The 21,164-nt window shown below is 40.8% G+C and overlaps 1 protein-coding gene across 2 annotated transcripts in view; it reads left to right on the top strand.

Moving 5' to 3' along the window:
* GSK3B (glycogen synthase kinase 3 beta) overlaps window positions 1-21,164 on the top strand; it is a 147,950-nt gene that overhangs the window by 69,501 nt on the left and 57,285 nt on the right. For both annotated transcript variants that reach the window (XM_074534780.1, XM_074534779.1), the window contains exon 3: window positions 10,881-10,964. In XM_074534780.1, the coding sequence (XP_074390881.1) occupies window positions 10,881-10,964 (84 nt within the window). The remainder of the gene's footprint in view (window positions 1-10,880; window positions 10,965-21,164) is intronic.

The following is a 21,164-nucleotide window of genomic DNA, read 5'->3' as shown; positions in this document are numbered from 1 at the left end:
CTCTTGGACTGAGGAGCCCAGAACTGGACACAGCACTCCAGGTGTGGCCTTAGGGAAGCTGGGTAGAGGGGCAGGATCATTACCCTACTCCAGATCATCCCCACAGCGTGTCTGTTTTTCATGATGTGTGTAGTGGGAGATCTTCTTAAGCCATGAAAATAAGATCATGTAGTGGGAAATATTTGGCAAGGTCAGTGAAGGTTTTGCCACTTGCATTATTATTAACAGTGGATGTTTTAAATGAATTAGCTTATGAGAATGCTCTTTAGCACTATGTGTTAAATACAGAAGAATGCATAGTATATTGGAAAGGTGGTGTAGGAAACAACTTCTGATGTAATTTGTGGTTGACTTGCATTGAGCTTCTTATCTCCTTCTACAATTACATTTTTGGAAACAACTTACAGGTTCAGTAAAGAGAAGTTAAATGTCCATGTCTTCAGGTTTTAGGGTTCCAGATGACTAGGAACTTCCTTGGAAGCATGTGGTGATGGCTGCTGACCGACCTTTGGATGAGGTCATGCCAAGATGATTGGTCTGACCAAGTCATCTTTGTTCTTCCCTCAGTCTCTTGTTTTCAGTGGTTCTCTTCCATGTCCTTGCTACAGGGTAATGTACAAGTTCTCATTTTATTCTGGAAGCAAGGTGGAAGTCAGGATGCTCACAAAGCTACCTGGAGCAGCTCTCTTATGAAAACAGGCTGAGAGAGTTGGGGCTGTTCAGCCTGGAGGAGGCTCCAGGGAGATCCTAGGGCAGCTTACCAGCACCTGAAGGTGGTTATAATAGATCTGGAGAGGGACTTTTTGTAAGGGCATGTATGATAGGACAAGGGGGAATGGATTTAAGCTGAAAGAGTTTAGGTTTAGATTAGATGTTAAAAAGAAATTGTTCATTGTGCAAGTGGTTAGATACTTGAGCAGGCTGCCCAGAGAAACTGGATGCCTCGTTCCTGGAAATGTCCAAGGCTGGGTTGGATGGGGCTCTGAGCAACATGGTAATGGGAAATGCCCTTGCCCATGGCAGAGGGGTTGGACCTAGGTGATCTCAAAGGTCCCTGCTGACCCAAACCATTCTGTGATTCTGTGATTTTTGCACCTACTGGGGGAAGAAGGACTGGGCTTCATGGTAATGAGGTTGCCCCTGCCCTGAATTTGTCCAGCTGGATCTGGTGCTTGGGAAGCTCTGAAACTGGATGCCCATGAGGTGGTAGTGTAGCCTTTTGAAATTTGCTGAAAGTGTGCCATTTTAAATTCATGGTGTTCATCTGGCATATTAAATAGTTTCTTTCTGCACCTTTCTTTTTTTGGAAATCTCTATTCATTTTCAGTGTGACTAAGTTGTGAATCCAATCATAATGCTGTGTCTCTGCTTTTAAATATGCCATTAAAAACACACCTTGTTATGCAAATAGTTACTAAAACTTGCTTTTCTCTGTACTTTTTCTTTTGGGGCAATTTAGGCTAGAAATGAATGTGAAGATTTCCTAATCTTTTCATTTTAGTGCTCTGACACCATTTTGCTGAAGGTAATGGTTTCTTGAAAAATGGGACAATGTTTGAAAGACACCAATGCTGACTAAGGAAAAAACCCTCAAGCACAAAGTCTGATAACCTGTTTTATCAGACTTGGAACACTAATTCTTCAACAGCTTATAGTAAATTTGTACTTTGACATAGCTGGCTTTCCCTTTCCAAGTGTATGATAGGTTGTTTGTATCTAGCAAAGGTCAGCTGGTGAAATTATGCTGATTTGGGGAAGCTTGAATTGCTTTTATATATAAAACTATGAAGGAGTGTTGAAACATTCTTATATGTCAGGCTATCATCTGAAATTTGGTAGGGTATTTATTATTTTAGTTTTATCCTAGACCTGGTATTCACGTGTGATGGTTTCTTAGCTATAGCAATAGCCAATAAATTTTGTTATCTGCTGATGACAAACTTAGCATACCAGGGGGTGGGGAACCCAACGTGGATGTGGGGAGAAAAGCTTATTGTGTGTGCACAAGGTAAGGTGTGTAAGTTCCAATTTTAACTTCACTGCTGGAGTGAATTTCCTCTCCCATTCCCACAGCCCCAGAGGAGGAGCTGCCCAACCTCTGAATTCAGCAGGGGATGCTTATGCTTTTGAAAGCTTAGTTATTTGGGAGCTCACTATTAAGAAATTGTACTTCTTGGAAATTTAATTCTGCTGGGTAAATAATCATCTGCAGGCTAATTCCACTTGCCAGTTCCACTCTGCCTTTACTCCCTGATCAGTCTCCACCCATCATTTCCCTTTTTTGTCTCTTCTAATTTGAACCTTGTCTCTCAGGTCTGAGGGAGTAATTTGGATTGAAATAAAAGCCCCACACGACTTATAATATCAGGCTTTTTCATGTCATGTAGCAATAGGCCTGAGACAAAGAAAAAATAAACATTGGAAGCAGTACTTACCTGTTCCCTAAATAAATAATTTTTTTTTGATGGTGAGGAGAAATTATTTTTGTTTTGCAAGTCCTTTGGAATCTGTTTGCATGAAACATCTGCTACATCGTATGTAAGAAGAGAAGGCCAAGAGTAATAAAACATTTCATTAATGTTTAATAACATAGTGATTAGCAACCCAGCAAATGTCTTATGCCCGTGGGAGATTGGAACTTATTTGATTAGTAGATTAATTGCAACTTGTTCTGGTTAGGATTGCAGGTGTAAGGTTCTATGGATGTTGCAGATTCCCTGAGGACTGATGTTAAAGGCATTTTTATGCTTACTTTCTTCTTAGTTAAAGAGTTAAAAATCAAAACATGAGGAAAAAATCTCACTGCTATTTCTATGAAAGAAAAAGGATTTTTACTGTAAGAGTGTTTTAACAGAGATCCTCTGTGCTTCCACTGAAAAAGAATGGCTATTATTATCTCTGAAAGCATAGGACTGCCTTTTACAGAATACTTTTCCTTTCAGTTCTTCTTCTACTGCACTTTATTTCAATCTTATAATGGACTTGAGCAATCTCTGTGAGTTTCAGACTTAGTTCTGGTTTTTTAACTTTTATCTTGGGTACACTGCAATTCCCTCCTGCATCTGACCCTGCTGCTGACAGAGCACAGCAGATGCTATAGAGCAGAAGTGTAGAACTGAGCTTTTTATCAGGTCACAGTATTTGAAACAACCACTTAAAAATGATGCAGTGAATTTCAGATTGTGGTCTAGAAGTGACCTGATGCTGGAAATCAGTTTGTCTTCCAAGTTTAGTCTCAAGCTTCCCAAGCTGGAAGGAAATTAGAGATGGTATTAAGTCCCTGAGAGGCTCTTAAACTCCACTTCCATTCAGAGAGGCAATAGTGAGCTAATGAATTCGTCTTCACTGTTCAATTAACTGCTGAGATACAGGAAGAAAATGAAAGAAAAGTCAGATTTTTTTTTTCTTCTGTTCTCCCAGGAGAGATCAAGGCTTGTTTTATCTCTTAAGAACACAAATAAGCCATTTCTGTTTCCAGTTATAGGAAACTATGTGTAATAGCTGTATGAAGATCAACTTGTCTGCTTAAGGACTGTGTTCTGTGTTGGAAAGAGCAGCCTGGTGATGACATAATACGGCACTTGCCATTACTGACTATCTAGGGGAAGAGTTAGGAACTGGGGAGCACGTGGTCTCTTCCTGAGAGGGATGTATTGCCTGAGCTTATTGGGAGCAGTAATAGAGTGGAAGGAATCAATAGGGTGAAAAGAAGGTGTGTGTTAGTAGCTCAGATTTTCATCTAGTACACCTGTCAGCTCACTCATTACTGCATGGTTGTGGTTCAAATCTGCCTAGTTCTGAAGGGGCTAATGAAAACTAGCCCACCTCTGTGGTAGCTGTGTGATTTTTTTGTTTCACTCATTATTGCAGATTTTTAGTTGAAAGCGTATTTTTGACTCCTGCAGCCCCTGCCCACGCTTTAATTTCAGTGGAGCTGTTGATAAGCATGGCTCTGCAGGATGGGAGCGTGCTGGTGGCCCCACCTATGCTTGCCTGGAGCCTGTGCCTTCGGCTTGCCCTGGCCTGGCTCCAGCTCAGCCCAGCACACTCTGCCCACTGGCTTCTTCAGGCCGCTCCTGCCTGCTGGTGCCGCATTCAGAGCTGACACTTTTGGCCCTGCTCTGTGGGCCTGCCAAGGCTGAAGGTCGCTGTGCTCAGTAATAAATTCTGGACAGAATACAGCTGACGCAGGCGTTCTGTGCCTGCTCCTGGGTGTTTGCGGGCCGGCGGATCAGGAACGCTTTGTGGTGCCGCCGTGCTGAGCGCCTCTGTCGTCTGCTGCTTCAGGATCTTCAGTAGCAGAGCTCAGGGGATGAAAAACAGCAAAAAGTGCAGCAGCATTGTGGATCTTGATAGCAAGATGTGGCTGGGCTTGGAGCCTTTGGTTCCTTCTGGTTATGCAGCAAAACACAGCATGATGCAGCCGCAATGTGCCGAGTTGCACAGAAGTGCACACACAAGCATTTTGTATGTTGGACCCCCTGGCAGCTTCCTCTGCTCATGCCCTTTGTGTGGCACGGTGCACATGCACTTGTTGTTCTCATGTTGCATAGGTACTTGGGTTTTTCCTTTGGGATTCCTGTGAATGGCAAGCAGGAAGAGATGTAAGGAAGGGGTGGAGGGTGAGGGTATTTAAAGCAGCAATTCTATATTTGAACTGTAAACTGCTGATGGCTATCACCAATTTTTTGTTTGTTTTTCTTAGTTTTGTGTCTTTGTTTTTTGTTTTCCTTAGGGAATCTCAGAACGTCAGCAGTATATAAGTTAGTATTTGATCTACATTTCTCGGACTTCCTGGGTCATAAATTTGAAGTGTTTCTACAATTGCTAACCCTCAAAACTGCTTCTGTGCATGTGTTACACATTGGTAGACGTTGCAGCAGGACAGGGTATGTGGACTTTCTGACCTGCTGGGTTCCAACTATTTACCAGTCATTGATGCGACAGCAGGAACTGGGTGGTGGGTGCTGTGTCATTACAGCTCTTGGTATGTCATAGATGCAGATATTTAATAGGTAGTGTTTGTTTGTTGGCATTGTCCCCTGTTTTTAGATTAAAGGTCATGATTGCGTGAGTTTGAGACTAATAGGTGTGCTAAAAATGGAGACCACCCCAAATTAGATCTGCTGGTGCTGTAAATATGCCATGACTGACAGGAGGGGCAGACCGAGGCTTTGTCCTAATCCACACCTCAAATGTAAATGAGGAAAACTGTGATCCCTGTTGGCATTTATCTCTGCATTCAATTGCTTGCCTAAAAAATGGACTTAATGTGGGTGGGTGGCTATTGATGACCAGCATGGACAGATTCCCAGCCCAGTCTTTTGCAGTTACACTTTTGCACTACTTTTGCCTCCAAGCACTGATGTGTTTGTGATATATTGGGGCAAGATGGATGTAGGAGTTGGCCTTTATTCTGTAAAAAGCCTGAATTATCATATATCTAGTAAAGTCAGTTCAGTGAGAGTAGCTTCTGTAATACTTGTGCTGACAGCAGGACAGTGTTAAAAGCACTTTGGTGATTGATGGAGTTTGAAATCCATCTTTGGAGGAATGGGGAGACAACTTCAGGAGGTTTTAGAGAAGATGCAGTACAGCTTGTATTTTGTGGACTGACTACTAAGCTTAGGACAAACCACATGTACTAGGATTGGAGCTTCAGTAACAATATTAATGAAAATGTGCTAAATATGCTGGGGTTTGTGATCCCATTTTACCCCTTGGTAACCTGCAAGGTGGCATTTCAGTGGCATTCTCTGTGATCTTGAGTCTCTTTGATTCAATAAGTTTTGCAAAGCTTCGTTTAGGAGGGGTGGCTTCATTGTTGTGCAAGCAGCTGTTTCTGCAAGGCATCAAGCAGAGTTGGCTAGGATCACACTGAAAATCCTCTCAGCATATGTCTGCTTCCCTGTGCTTGGAGTCCAGCCTTTTTGTTGTGGTGGGAGGGGGTCAGAATAAAGAGGTTTTTTGCTGCTGGATGAAAAATGCTTCGAATCTCTCAATGTTTCAGCCTGAGCTTGTTGCCAGGGCAGGCTCAGCAGTGCAGCAGGTGAAGGTGAGTGGATGTGATGAGTCATTCTGGCTGTAGAAGTGGGAAGAAGCAAGCCCTGCTGGCTCATCACTGTCTTCATGCCTCCTGCTGGAAGCTGGTTTCTTCCCCAGTTTGCCCATGGCTTTCTCTTCATGCTCTTCGTTGTGGAAAAACCTTTATGAAGAATAAGAAATGTGGTTAAATGGAGAAGATTATGTTGGAAGCAGAGAAAAGGAGGAAACAGTAATCAAGACCTATACAAGAGCAGGAATAGTGTGTATACTGTGAAATTTGTATCTACCTGTGCTACTTCCATCTATCTGTAATGCCACAGTTCTTGCAGTTATGCTCCATTTTCTGTTTTTTCAGTCTGATAGAACACAAGGTATTGAGCTTCATCATCTGAAGGTATTACACCAAGAATAAAAACAATTACTTTAAAAAGTGCAAAAATCAGCATTAACCTTAGTTGCTGTTCCTATTTGATTTAAGCTGGAAGTCTGATGCTGAAGGTACTTGTTGAATTAGACTGGTAGCTTATCCTGCCTTTCCATCTAAAATATATCTTCTCTAAAAGTTCCAGACATACATAATTTCATCTGTTTAAAATAGCCAGATCATGTCCTTGGTGTGACAGAAAGCAAAAATATAAATTCCTAATTTCTCTCATTTTATCTGCTCTGAACATAGTCCTCAAAGAACCTTGCTGAGACTTTAAAAAGGTGATTCAGAAGGAAAACAAAAATCAAAACCCCTCATGTCCTTCAGCTAAGGAAACTGAGGCACTCTGTTCCAAACTGGATCCAGGTAATATTTCTCCACTTCATTGGGTGTAAATTGACAATGCCATGCTGACATGGGCTGTACAAAACCTTTCACCGTCATTTGCTCTAGTGCAGTTCAGGAACTTGCAAGTCCATAAAGCCTCATCTCTGATGAGCCACTCATTTTATCCCCTGCTGTAAGAAGGGGAGGGAGAAGGGGATGGGGAGGGTGTGAGGCAGGGAGAAACAAAGAATCAGACTAAGAGTGATGAATGCAAACTGGTTTAGCTCTGGAAATCCCTGGATGGGGAGGAAAGGGAGTGTATGTGGCCAGGAGTAATAGCAGATTACAGCAGTAACACAGGCAGGAATGACCTTGCTTTGGTGGTATCACATGCAGCATTAGTACAGCTCTGAGGGATTGGAAATGTAACCTAGGAGAGAAGGCATGAATCTTCCTGCATGAACTTTATTGGCTGTGCTTTGAAGCTATAAATCTGATGTCTTGGCAATCTTTAACCAAATCTTTAACCTTGATGGCCAACCAGTTTTCTTCAATTTAATGAACAGATACGAGGCAGTCTGGTCTAGGAAAGTTGTCTTCCTAAGTGATGAACAGGGTTTTGTCACATGGCATCTGTTTCAGTAGTTAGTGAAGGGCTTAAATGCACTGATCGTAGAGTCTACATCAGCAGCCTTTGCCTTCTGGATAAAGAAAGCTATTTTAGATAAAGAAATTGAGCTGCAGAAACTTTGCTGAGTAATCCGTTCATAGTCCCGTTGGTTTGCGGCTCCTCAAAGGAACATGTGCCGCAGCAGCACGTTTTGGTGGCAGCAGGTGTCTGCTGGCTCCTCTGGCGTGGCCAGGCTGGTGCTGAAGGGTATTGCTTTCTGCACTGCTTAGCAGGCCTGGTGCACTCGTTCAGTTAGAAAACTCAACCCTTTCCTTCATGTTGAATGGCTGGGAGAACAGGCAAGTATAACAACTTCCTCCTCTTTGAGTCTTTGATTTTGCATCCATGTTTCTTGGAAAACAAAAATGATGAGTTAAGGATAAGCGTGCGCCTTAGGTTTTAATCTACCCTGTGTTTTGAATGTGCACTGTCAGCCTTTCTCATCAGCATGTTTTGAAATTATTTTAGTTTGCATTATCTTTAGACATGCATTTTGTCTCCTGCACTTGGTGCATGACATCTGTCACTGTTCATTTCACTAAAGGTTCCCTGGTTATAATCTGCTATTTCCTCTCCATGCAATTCTGCACTGGTATTTAATAGCCCACATCTTAATGTGAAAAGGTTGTTACTTATTTAAGATGTATACCGGGAAGTATACAGTAAAGTGAGACTACTTGAAACATTCATCTGAGAAAAAAGTAATTCTTGAACATGAACATCAGTAGCTGTTCCCCTGCCATATCCAATTTGAGCTTTGCAATTGTTCAAGTATTTCCAGTTTTAACTCCACCAGGGAGTGGTGATTAGAAATCAGTTTGGTTTTAAGATAGCTGAGGTGACTGTTTGGCTAAGATTGCAGTTTAGATATGTTTCCTTCTGCCTAGTCACAGGATGCAAGATATAGGTTACTGTGTAACTGGTTTATGACTTATCCCTGATATTAGCACCTCTTGAAACAGTCTTTGTGCAGCTGCAGCAGATGGTCAGGATGAGAGCCGAAGGAGAGGGATCAAAGTGGAAGGCATCACAGTAGGCAGAAACTGCACTTGTACTCGGATGAGATACCAGAGTATAAATATAGCTTCAGCCTAGCATTAGAATAACTTCTGCTGATTTCTTTTTTCCAGTGTATCCAATCAGCACGTACACCCTGTCTAAAGAACATGAAGCAATAACCTGACTTGGAGTATATATGGGTATTTTAAGAAGCTAGTAGAGATATTACCAAAATAATATTTGCACATTAATGCTTAGCATATTTATGTTTCTTCCAGTAAATCCATGAGATAAAAGGTATTACTCCCATCTCACACTCAGTAGGAGAAAGGGAAAAATAAATGACTTGCCATATACTGGGCTATGAAATGCTGGTGGAATTTGGTTGAAGTGAACCTGCAGTGTTAGGTTTAGTCCTATAGTAAAAGGCAACCTGAGAAATTAATTTTCTGTCATAATAGGTGATTCTGTAATCAGTGGGATCTCGACCCATCCTTGCTTTCACTCATTGATTGAAATCTGCCCCATGTTGTAAGGTCCAGGGAGATACTCCATGGCTAGCAGTGGTTTGGACAAGAAAGAGGAGGGAATTCTGTTGATCTGAAGTTCAAATTGTGCTATGCAGCACGGGAATCCCAGCCATGACTGCCAAAATTAACTTTTTTTAAGATTGGAATTAATAAAGAATGAGTAAGTGGAGAATATGTGAGCTCCTGTTCCTACCAGGAGAATGCTTTACTCTGTGAGATGTGAGGCATATTGACAAGGTAATGTGGTGAAGCCTGTACTCCTTTTTCACAAATTCACACCATAAGATTTCAGGAGCTACATGAAAACCTCTCTGCTTGCTTTCTCTTACTTTCTCTCCTCACCCTGCAGTATAGAACAGGCCTGTGGTGGTATGTACTGAATGGTCTCAGGCTTTAATCAGCTCAGAGGCCAGGCAGGCTCAGGGAGGGACTTGCTCTCTCCTTAACCACTGGCTGGGTAATTGCCACCTGATAACTGTGTGAGATGTCACTCGTGTTTGTAAAGAGCTGCCTAATTCTGAAGTATTTTTTCAGTCAGCGGGTGGCAGGGCGGATAGGATTAATGATACTGCATCTTATGTAGCACCTCTTTTTTTAAGGCTACATGGCTTAGAGGAATTAAAAGCAGAGTTTGTAGGCATATTCACATTAGAAGCTCTGAGTGGTTCTTGTGGAGTTCCTTAATAATTAATTGTAGTGACAGACACCGTGTGTGACCCTCTGATAACACAGCATCTGAAATCATTGTTTTGACAGCAGCGCTGCACAAAGTGGGTGTTAGCTTTGTGCATTTAAGTGTGAAAATGTGTGGTGGCTAAAGAGTTCTCTTCCCAAATATTCCTGAACTTGGCCAGAGTTAATGATGCCTGTAAAGAACAGTGAATTAGTCTAGTGTATTAGTTCTTGCTCTTTTAGGATATATGATTAGCAATCCCACGGTCAAAGTCAGAAATGGAATGCCTTCTATTTCTGTAGCTGCAGATTGCGTATTAATTGAGAAGGGGAAAACAGCAATGTGTAAATGTGACTAGAGGAAAGAAGTATTGTAGCAACAGCTGTGGAATGAAGTGTGACAAACATAGCTGTGCTAATTTTACTTGCTTGTTTTTACTCCTACCTGCATTTCAAAACTTCATTTGTTTTTTTCTGCTGTGCTGCAAGATCATTCATTTGTTCAGGCATTATTTATGCAATGGATATTGCAGTAAATTTCCCAGTTTATCTTACATGTCATGAACTGATTTTACTTTAACAGCTTTTTCGGGTGGATATAAAATAGGAAAATAATGCTATTATTCTGTTTGTCTAAACTGGTTTAACCTTGGTTGAACAAAAGTGGAAATTGAGTTACCTCATCAATTTCAGGTGCTTTATGTGGTATTGCAAAAAGAATGGCAGAGGAAAGGATCTTTTATTACAAACCTCTCTTCCACTGTAGAGGCATATAGGTGAAAATGTTGTTTGCTTTGACAATGTTTGCATTATTTTTACAGTATTCAAATGGGATAGGCTTCCTGTCCTTCTGGTTGATATATTGTAGTATCATAAGATCGGAGGAAAAAAAAGAAAAGTGAATGTCTTCTTGCCTTTTACCACTGACCCTTTGGAAATGCAAATAGGTAATTTTTAGGAAAGCAAATAGGAATTACTTGATGGATTTTTGGATGTTTATTTTAGAGAGAAAATGTAGTCAAAGGTGGCAATATTCTCAATAATAGAGCAATTGCAATAAATACTAATAAACATGTGAAAGCTGTTGCATTTCCAACTTACTTGTTCTTTGGTTTGTCAACTTCTGTATCTGTATGTTAAAATTTTCACGATGGTACCTTACCTTTTCCACAGAAAGTTTTCCTAATTGTTTGCTTTTCTCTTGTTTCAGAACAGAGAGCTCCAGATTATGAGAAAGTTGGATCATTGTAACATTGTCCGATTGCGTTATTTCTTCTACTCCAGTGGAGAGAAGGTAAGAACAGAAAACAGAGGAATGTGTCCTGGTAATTGTCTGGGATATAACTGGATTGTGTGAATGTATGGAGGCAGAAATGTGAAGATATCAGACATTTACTACTGAGCAAACTCTGAAATGGTGCCCAGCAGGTTGTACTGGAGCAGATGTTTTTCAGTATAGAAGCGTGTGGTCCATAAGGAGTAGTGTTAGACTAAAAATACAGCAAGGCTGCCATAGATTTGCATATGCACTGGCTCTTTCTTAATCTAGTGGATCACAGCTGGGCTTTGTTCTAGCACTACCTTTCTATCTGTGCAGATATTTGTGTTTTCTAGGATTCAGTGTTAAGCACTTTAGATTTAAAGGATTTATTGACTTTTCCCAGAACCAGTCTTTGTATGCTTCTGCCTCCCTTCCTTGTGCATCTGTTCCAGGTGCAGGCTGAGTTTCAGAGCCTGAGGAAGGAGGAATGTATGATCATGTGATTGTATCAATTGTCAGAATGTTTGCTCCAGAAGAAAGAGCAAATAGCTGGATTTAATAACTCTCAAGAAGTAGATACTGACATTTGTTTTCGTTCAGTCCGGGTTTAAAAGTTCCTGGGTTTTTTTAAGAAGGGGTTACAGGGTTTAGTTTTAACGTGAAATTATAATGTATTCCTTATCTAAGTGTGTATCAGCATTTTACAAATCATAGGAGAATTCAGGATGAAATGGACTTCAAGATATCTGATCCAACCTTATCCTTAAAGCAGGATCATCCACAGAGTAAAAGCAGAGTCATTGTGGTCTATGTGGGAGTTAATGAAAGCTGTGAGGTTGGGAAATGTGCTAGATGACCTTCTGAATTTTCTCTGATCTTACTATATATCAAATATTTATATAATTTATAGAAATGCTGCCATTTTTTTTCATTTTTTAAGGCAGATTGCATCCTTAGCTGTCTTCAGATGGTGATACACTTGTCCACAGAGCTATAAAGGGCTGTGTATGAGAGCTGATAGCTACTGGCAGGTTGTTAGCTGCAGGTTCATGAAGTGGGTCAGCAGACTGGGAGAGGCAGCCCACCCCTTTCATGCTCTTTGGAGCCAGAAATAGAGCTGATGTCTCCAGGATAAGTCGCTTTTGTCTTGTGCTGTGCACAGGGAGATAACTGGAGGAGATCTGCTGTTACCTGAGAGGTGTTTTGTGGGGGACCTGGCCCTGTATCTTGCCTGTGCCTATAGAGACCCTGCAAAACTACAGCATTCAAGAAGAAATATAATTTAGGGGTTTAATTTTTTTTCTCAACCTTCCCTTTCCTTCCTCACTCTTGGATGGTGCTACCAAGCATTTTCAGCTATATGGGTTTTGTTGGTAGTGCAGTGTTGTTTTTTTAAGCTGTATTTTGTTCGTAAACAGAAATGCTTCAAGCAGCAGGAGTACAAAAAGGAAAATGCTGTGAAGGAGGGCTTGGGTTTGGGATTTTTTGTTGGTGGTTTGGTTGTGATTTTTAGAACAGCCTGTAACTTGAGTGAAGTAGAATTTCCTGGACAGATGAGACAGCTGCCTTATCTAATGGCTTTCAAAAACCTCCTGCAAACAGTGGAATGTTAAAACTGCTCCGAACATTGTCCCAGGAGCTTTTGTGTTACAGTAACTTGAGAAAAACTCTTTTGGAAATCTTTAAATGAAATTGAGCTTGAGACTGGATTTTCCATTCTGCTGTTTCAACTCTTTGTGGCTGACTTTTGGCAGCACTAATGTAGCTTTTAAAAATGTCTCTATCCATGGCCAATGAATCTTGATGCTTCAGTGAGAAGTTCTCTTTCACGTTACTTTCTGCTCCTTGGTCTTCATGCCTCTGCTCTGTGCCTTTGAGATCCCACTGCTTCCCTGTTGCAAAATAGGGCAAGTGGGAAGCAGTCCCTGGAGCCAGCACACACCCAGCAGAACATCAGCAGTGTAATGCTGCAGTTCAGGTTGCAAGGTCTCTTGCAGTTCAGTACAAAATGACACATAATTGGCTTGCAAGTGTTTCCATGTAGGTGGCAGCATGTGAAGGTAATTCGGGCATGGCGTGCGTGACTCCTGCCCATTCTTGCAGCTCTCAGGAAACACCTGCAGGAGAAGCTGTAGCAAACACAAGCTGAGTGTTAGCACAGCAGCTTGCCACAGCTTTTCCTCCTTGGACTCTGGGGTATGACAGGTTGCTGCTCTTGCCTTGTAGCAGACTGGTTCTCTGCTAGGAGGAAAGGGGCTGGAGTTTGTTTGGGAAAGCGCTAGACAGAAGCAGCTTCGTGTTCTCAACGTTTCTTATCATGCTTTTGTCAGTTTTGGGAAGCAATAGCATCTTTTCCTTCATATTTCCCTGATAATCACACTGTCTGTGGGGTGGAAAAGGAGAAAAGTGTAATGTCCCATCTGGTAAGCAGGAAGGATGTTTAGGAAGCAGTTGCAGATACAGATGGTGTGTCCCCACAGGTTTATATAAACTGATTATTGAAGGCAAGTCCAATGGGAAGAGTAATATAAAAATCCAGATTGTATAGCAGAAAATGTGGTGGTGTAGTGATGAGTTGGGCTTGCAATTGTTGACAGTCTTTGTGAAGAACTTGATGATCCTCTGCCATTAATCTGTGTTTGTGATAATTAACTCACGTCTTGCAGCAATGGGAAAGTCTCAGAGGTAACTCCTATACTGCTGCTGTCATTAATTAAATTTTGATACTTATATATATCAAGCATTCTTTTGCATAAATGTTTTTATGCCACTGTATACTCCATCTGTTTATGTTGCTTGGACTTCTGCCTTCTTCCCTGGTGCTTGACACCGGCATCCCTAAGCCCAGAGACTTCTCTTTCTGGATGGGTTTGGGGTTTTTTTTGTTTGCTGGTTTGGTTTTTCTGTTTGTTTTGTGAGGGCTTTTTTTGTTTTTGTTGTTATTGTTTTTCTTTGTTTGGGTTGAGTTTTTTGTTGTTGTTGGGGTTTTTTTGTGGGGGTGTTTTCAAGAAGCTTAAATCTGACTTAATTTAGATATACTTCAAAGGATTTCTCCAGATCTAGTCAGACTGACACTCTTTGAAAGCCATGAGCCTAACAATCACTTTAGTTCATTTCAATTGCTGGGTATTTTTAGACACTGAGGAACCTTAAAACGGGCTTCATTCTAGAAAAAAAGCAGGTTTCCTTCTTGATTGGAAAACTGGAAAAGTATCAAATAGAAAAACAAGTCTGAAAAACACTTGCTGGTACAACCATTCCTTAGCTGTGTCCAAGTTGTGGCACTAGTTTGTAGAGATTTGGAGTTCTCCATTAACTGTTTCTGCAGGCTATGTGGAACTGGTTGAAGGGTTTGAGCTCCCTATCTTTTCTTTTTTCTTGTGATGAGCTCTCATTTTTATTTCTCCCATTTGCTTAAACTTCTTTCCTTCTTTTGACAAAAGCCATCAAGCCTTAGCAGCATGAAAAATTGTGCATCAAACATGGCTTTGACTGATTTCTTCTCCTTTCTTTTCTGTGACTGGTGACTCCCTGTTGCCTGAGCATCTTTGAAATTATTTTGCCTTTATATAGCAAAGTGTATGTGTATATATATACACATGCACACATATTTATACCTTTATGTATATATATAGATATAAAAAGTTGTTCTGAGTAGTAAGTATTAATTATGTTTGACTAATAATTTCTAGCCTAAAAGAGCTCAGGGAAGGTACATAATTTATATTAAGATGACAGTTGACAGGCTTGGCATTCAAGTTGCCTCTATAAGCTCTTTCCTCCTCCATTCATTCTTTTTGAAAGTTTACAGACATTTGTCAGACCTGTTGGATAACCAGTTTTTTCAAAAGCCTCTTCCTTAATGAATTTGTCAGAGTAGATTCTGACTTTTTCTTCTTTTGAGGCTGTATGAGATATCTGATAGCAGGGCACTGACTTCCATAGCTGCAATGTGCTTTTCAGTAATCTAAAATGTGTAATTATATCTGGTGGAATGAGCCAGAGGGAAAGAAAATACAACCAAATAATGGGTTGAATGGTGTATGAAAGCATCTTCTTCTGAAAGTAGTCACAAGACTTTTCCATGCTGTATTTATACTTTTCTAGGTAATTCTTAGAGAAAATGAGCAGGATTTTAGGACTAGCCAGCTCCACTATTTGATAGCTTTGGTATTATGCCTTAGGATAAGATCTTGAACAAGATGCCTGGTTTTTCTGTCAGCTTTCCACTGCACATCAGAGAGTATTAGGAAGGCATATATTTCAGGGTTGATTTTTGCTACATTTCCTTAATTTCAGGAACTGCTTTCATTTAGCATGATACAAAAATGTAGGTCTTGATTTACTTTTGTGGAGGGGCAAGTCTTGCCACTTGTTCTTTCTAGCCTAATTCTGCTGAGAACCTTTCAAGCCGTATTCCAAGGCAGGGCAAGCATGAATATAGGAAATTATTCCTCTGACTCCTTTGCTAGGAGTATTCCCTGATGTTTTATAGAATGACCTAACTTCTTAAATCAGTGGCTGTCAAGTAAAATTACTCAGCTGTGTAAAACCTGAAATGAGTTCCTAATTCTGCCTTTTTTATCCCTCTCTATTTTTGGTTAGATCTTTGTGGCATATCATAACTGTCAGTTTTTCTTGTATGGATACTTTAGAGTGTTGAATAGACTGATTGATCCATACCTTTGTCCAAAAGAGGATGAAAAGTTACTGAAGTGATTTGTTTCTGCATCAAATCAAAGTAAATACGATTTTTGTTGAGTAATTGCACCTGTAGTTGTGTCTTTTAGTTTTTCCTTTTAAAGGTGGCTTAGTATTCAGAGGAGTTAAAGCAAAAATGGAAGCACAGAGAGATCACAAACAGGCAATATGCTGACACTTTTTTGGAGGCTGAGCTGGCCCTTTTGCATGCTCTAATTGATGTCAGGTCTTATTTAGCCTTAGCTATAAGGGCATGTAGCCAGAAGTCCATGAAGACTCAGGATGGAAATTTACTCCCACAGACTTAGGCTGAAGTTTAAAATAAACATGCAGGAGATACATGTTGAGCTGCATCTATAAGCTTCTGTGTACTGTCTCATGGGCTTTGGCAGCACTGGATTAAATGGCAATGAAGTCTGGAAGAAGGGGGCAACTGTCTGATTTGCAAGTTAAATCCCTGTCATATCCTTTTCCTTCAGAGAGGCATGAACATCACCGTTATTTCTTGCAGAAGTGTTCTGATAAGTCCTCATGTAAGAACCATGCATTCTGTTCCTGTTAAAATGGGAAATCTTTGGTTTCTTAATTGAACTTAAAAGAAAGAATAAAAAGAAGTTACTGCATAAAAAGGGCAATTACCAGAGCCTTGAGCCCAATTTTGCTCTGATAGTCTATGTGGATGTTTTGCACCAGCCTAGTAATGTGCTGAAGGGCCATCACTAGAGATGAATTTAGTAACTACCATTCATACAGTCCCTGGCAGATCTTGCGTGTTGTCAACAAAGAAGCAATTAATGCCAATTATGAGGAGTTTTGTGATGTTGGTATCTCTGTAGTCCTTGCCTGGGGCCTGCCAAGCTCATTTCAAAAAGGGCACCAGTCACCATATAATGATTATCAGTTACTGCTGTTAGGAGTCACAACAGGCTGGGAATTTCCTTCGTTGTAGTTATGAGCAGTTTCTGGTTTTGAGTGGGTTTTGTTATTAGAAGTAGCAGTTTTGTCTGCCTGTGGTGGGGCTTCACAAGAGTGGAGTAGGCAGCAGTGGCTAGATCCTTAGTGTGGGAGGTGCATGCAGTGAAAATAGGAAGCTCAGAGATTTCTCTCTAGGCCAGTGAGCCATCCAGTGCATCTGGTTGGTTGCTCTTCTGTTCTTGAGTCATTCCTCTGCCAGCTCCAGCTCCTGCTCTCATCTTCCCAGTGTTGGATGGCCATTAGGAAGGCAGCTTGTGGTGTTTGTCCTGAGGCAGACATGTAGTTTGAACCATTATTGTGTATTGTCTTGTCTAGCTTTTTGTCATGGATGTATCCTGATTCAGAAATTCATACTCACTCTGGAAGGTAGTGAACAGTCAAGAAAACAGGTGGGTCTCCAAAGGCTCTGCTTTTTGTTTCACCACAAGGTGTGCAGGACAGTCCAGTGATTCAAACATCATCTGTTCATTTTCATCTTCCAGCAGACCTATGGCAACAGTTTATGGCACAGTGAGCCCCTGTTTGGGAGCTGGGGTTCAAACATCCCCAGATCACTTATGTCAAAGAGGATAGCTCAGTCCTGCCTTTTAGATGTTGGGCAGATGTTTCCAACTTCATAGAAATTCTCCTTGGAAGTACGTCTGTAAGCTTAAGGAATTCACAGGGCATAAAATAGACAACAATCATCAGGGATTCCCAAATTATTTTAATGTGTCACCTTTTCCTTTACAGTAGCTGTTCTTTCGATGGGAAGACAGGTCAGAAAATGTCTTTTTTTTATTCTGATAAAGAATGTCTTAGTGCATCACCTAAGAACCTCTACTCTTTCAGTGATCAAAGGTAGATAATATCAACCAGCTGGCTTCAAACAAGACCCAACAAAGTTCTTAAATACCAATTTCTTAAATACTAATTTTATTGGGAGGGTTGGCTTCTGGCCTTATGCTGCCATCACAGCTTACCCACTTGGCAGTTCATACCTACCTAACATGACTGTGTTTTGCTGAAGAGTAATGAGCATTACAGAGCAGTTTGCTGAGTTTTGTCAAGTAGGAATAGGAACAGAACTTTTGGTACAGATCTCAGTTCTCAAACTCAGTCATGAAGAGCGAGGGATTTGAAAAGAAGATACTTTGCCCAATATTTGCAGTAGTATTAGAAAGTATTAGTATCTTTCTGAACACTGAAGTTGAGTCTTCAACTGTTCTTACACCCTGCATTTATCTGAGTGAAACTGCAACTGTATCTCTGGGCTTATGCTCCCTTTTCTTTGGTGGCAGCCCAAGCTCTGTTTTGAAATCGATGTGGTTGTAAACTGCAAGTAAAAACAGGCACACGTGGCCACTGGATGTCACCATTCCTTCATACAAATAAGGTCAGCTAGCAAATATTTTGCATTTTCAAATATTTCTTGAGTATCATGTCTACTCAGTAGTTAGGGCAGGAAGGCTGCAAATTTTTGCTTTGTCTTTGAAAGTGTGTCCAGAGTCTTTGTATCCTTAATGTACAATGTCAGCCTTCAAGATAAGGAGGGTGGGTCTCTCATGGTGCTTGATAAAGGAGTATGAAGTGTGTGCTGGTTGTGGCTTTAAGAAAAGTAAAATAACATTTTTTTGAATCTAGGGCAAAAACTGTGACTTTGAACTTTGTGTATTGTCTAAATCTAAATGCCTGCATCAGGGTGAAGGGCATATTTTACCTCATGTTGACACTCCAGTGTTCAAATAATGCACTCTCAAAAAAGGCATATCTGAATGAAATGCTGAAAGGCATTTTCTTGCTTTCAACTCAAAGGTAAATCCCTCAGGTGCTTTCTGACAGAGCCCTTGCATTGCTGCATCCTGTCACTAACTGCTCCGTGCAGCACCTACCTCTGAAACATCAGTGGGGTGCTGTCATATCCTAAATAAAAAATCCTCCTGGATCAACTGATTGGTTTTTTTACCTCATACAGCCCTAATACTGAAGCCTTGGGGTAATTTTAACAATGAGAAGTACATTTTGGAGGCATATTACTTAATTTTAGGTGCATTGCTTGTCTGTGTGCATTTAGCTTGAGTAGGCATATGAAGTGAGTTTCTTCAGAGTGCAATTCCACATTTATTTCTCCTAATGCAAAGTTAGCTTAAGAAACTCCTGTGTTGTTCATGTCCTCTCAGTTATGCTCATACAGCTGATCAGGTGGAGTCCATCAAAAACAAGCAAAAACCCATCCCAAACCACACCAGAACCACTGTCACACTGTTACTGATTTGCCAGGAGATGAAAACTGAAATGAGCATGTTCACCACTTTTCCCAAATGCTCAGCAGTAAATATGGTCACCCTAAAGAAAGAGCACCCAGAATAGTTTCTTGACCTTTTTACCCTATTACTTGATGTTCAGAGAAGTTTTCCTTAGATTCCACATAGGCCTTGACAGTTCAGGAGTACTTCCAATGTCTTACTAGATGCTGGCATATTATCAGAGTAAGAATTTTCCTTTTGCTGTTAGTTTGATGTTTGGCATATATGACCTCCCTAGCTTCTATCATCATGGTGGTAAATAGGGGAAATAGTTGGACTGTGACTGGCTTAATGTTGGTTGCTACTTTATATGTGCATGTTGTAAATGTAGTGTGTCTGATAAATGAAAACAAAAGCTTGTAGGAACCACTTTGGATCACTTTGAGGTTTGTCAAGGTATGGGATGATCACAGAGAAGCAATATTTTAACTTTCATTGCAAGGCACAATCTAGAAAAGTGAATCTTTGAATTCAATAGCCTTTGCTTTATTTTAATTCAATAGCTGTTTCTTTATATTGGCCTCAGGCACAACTGGAGGATGCTTTAAACAGATTAGTTCTGTGGACTGAAAGAGACAAGAGTTTTAAAAAGGAGTTTGACACCTCCAGCCTTTCCTTTTTCAGTAAGGCAGTGTTTTCAATTTTACTCAGTCCTCAGCCACACTGTGTGTAATACCCATATACTTTCATCCTGTTTTGTCTCCAATTTCTGGCACGAGAAAAAGAATGAAGTTGCTAAAATGTTTTGGCTCTTGTGTTCTAGTCCTTCTCATGCCTCTTATTATGGTACAGGTTGCATGAGTATTTACTTGCATTAAGTATTTCCCACCAAAGTGAAGCAGTGCCTGAATTGGTGCTTCTTGAGAGTTGCAGAGCAATTTCATGGCAAAACACTGATTATTTTGCTATGGCTCGTTTTGGAGCAGTCTTTGTCAACTGAGGATTCATCTGCCAAGTGACAAAAAACAGCTTCTAGCGCTTGATGCTGGTACATGAACCACATTGCTGAAGTCAAAATAGTAATGAAATACTTTTGATTCTGGGTTTCAGGATCTGGTGTTCTGCCCTTCCCCTTTTTTATTTTGAACTGTATATGGTCATAATCTTAGCAGTAAGCACAGGAGAATAAAAGTACACTTGACCTGCAACAGAAGGCTAGTAAACCCAAGGTCTTTAAGGAGAGGTGAGTTATTTAATGACATCTTGTGTTTGCTTTCTGTATTTCGTACGCTGCAGCTTCTCTGGTCTTTTCTGTTCTCTGTAGGTAATTTCAGACATGCTTGTGACAGTCAGGTTACCTTGTTTTGTTCCCAGAGCAGCAGTTTTGAAACAGCAGTATGGAAACAAGTCACTTGTGGAATATGTGGTGAGGTTCCCTGTAATGGAAAGATAAGCCTTGATCGTCCCAGTTGATCCTCAAGCAGTTGCCCTCATTTGGCAAGCTCTTTGAGCTAACCCTGTTTCCTACTGCAGTGCATCTGGGTCACTGGAAAAATGTGTTTAGGAGGAATGCATGAGGTAGGCAAACCAGGTTACATCATGCTCAGAGCTTGTCAGGCCATGACTGCTTCCTAGCTCGTCCTGAATCTTGTTCAGGGGAATCCAGGTAACTTGGGTATTATTTTCATCCAGTTCATGCTCACTGAGAAGGATCAGGGCTCGTGTAAAATCTTTCCTGTATGTTTATCAGACCAGTGCCAGATGACATCAGGAGGATGTCCCTCAAAACACCTGAATAGTCTTTAATTCATTATAGCAGTCATTAAGAGAACCTCTGGAGTCAGTTGTGTGTGGCAGGGGTAGAGTATGCCACTACTTACATGGCCAATGGCATAAGTCTTGCATTTGTAGCTGCATATTGGAGTTCTGGGTCCCTCAAGTGGTACATCAAAACTTGATAGTTGATGGGGGGGAAAGGTGTTCTTGTGCCTTTGTGTTCTGTGTGATACACATTTACACAGGAGCAGCACCGCACAAAACCCACGCTGTTTGTTCAGGTACTGCGGGGTGTCATCAAAACTCAGAAGTGAAGCCTTCATCTCTAAAGATGGAAATGCCTCGAGGTTTTTTGTTGCTTGTGTCATGATATTGAATTGGTCCCATTTTTAATAGCATGTAAAATTAGAAATAAAAATGGAGGCGCTGAAAGCAAAGATTATATGCGCTAGAGAGTAGTTCTGTAGTTCTAAGGAGTCACTGCTGTGAAGTAGTGTAGACAGGGTTTATTGATCATATGTTTTACTGTTTTACATGCGTCCTTTTGTATTATGAG

This window comes from Zonotrichia albicollis, chromosome 2, assembly GCF_047830755.1.
Source record: "Zonotrichia albicollis isolate bZonAlb1 chromosome 2, bZonAlb1.hap1, whole genome shotgun sequence".
Lineage (NCBI taxonomy): Eukaryota > Metazoa > Chordata > Aves > Passeriformes > Passerellidae > Zonotrichia > Zonotrichia albicollis.
Note: the sequence above shows the minus strand (reverse complement) of the source record. Positions and strands in the feature narration are given on the sequence as shown.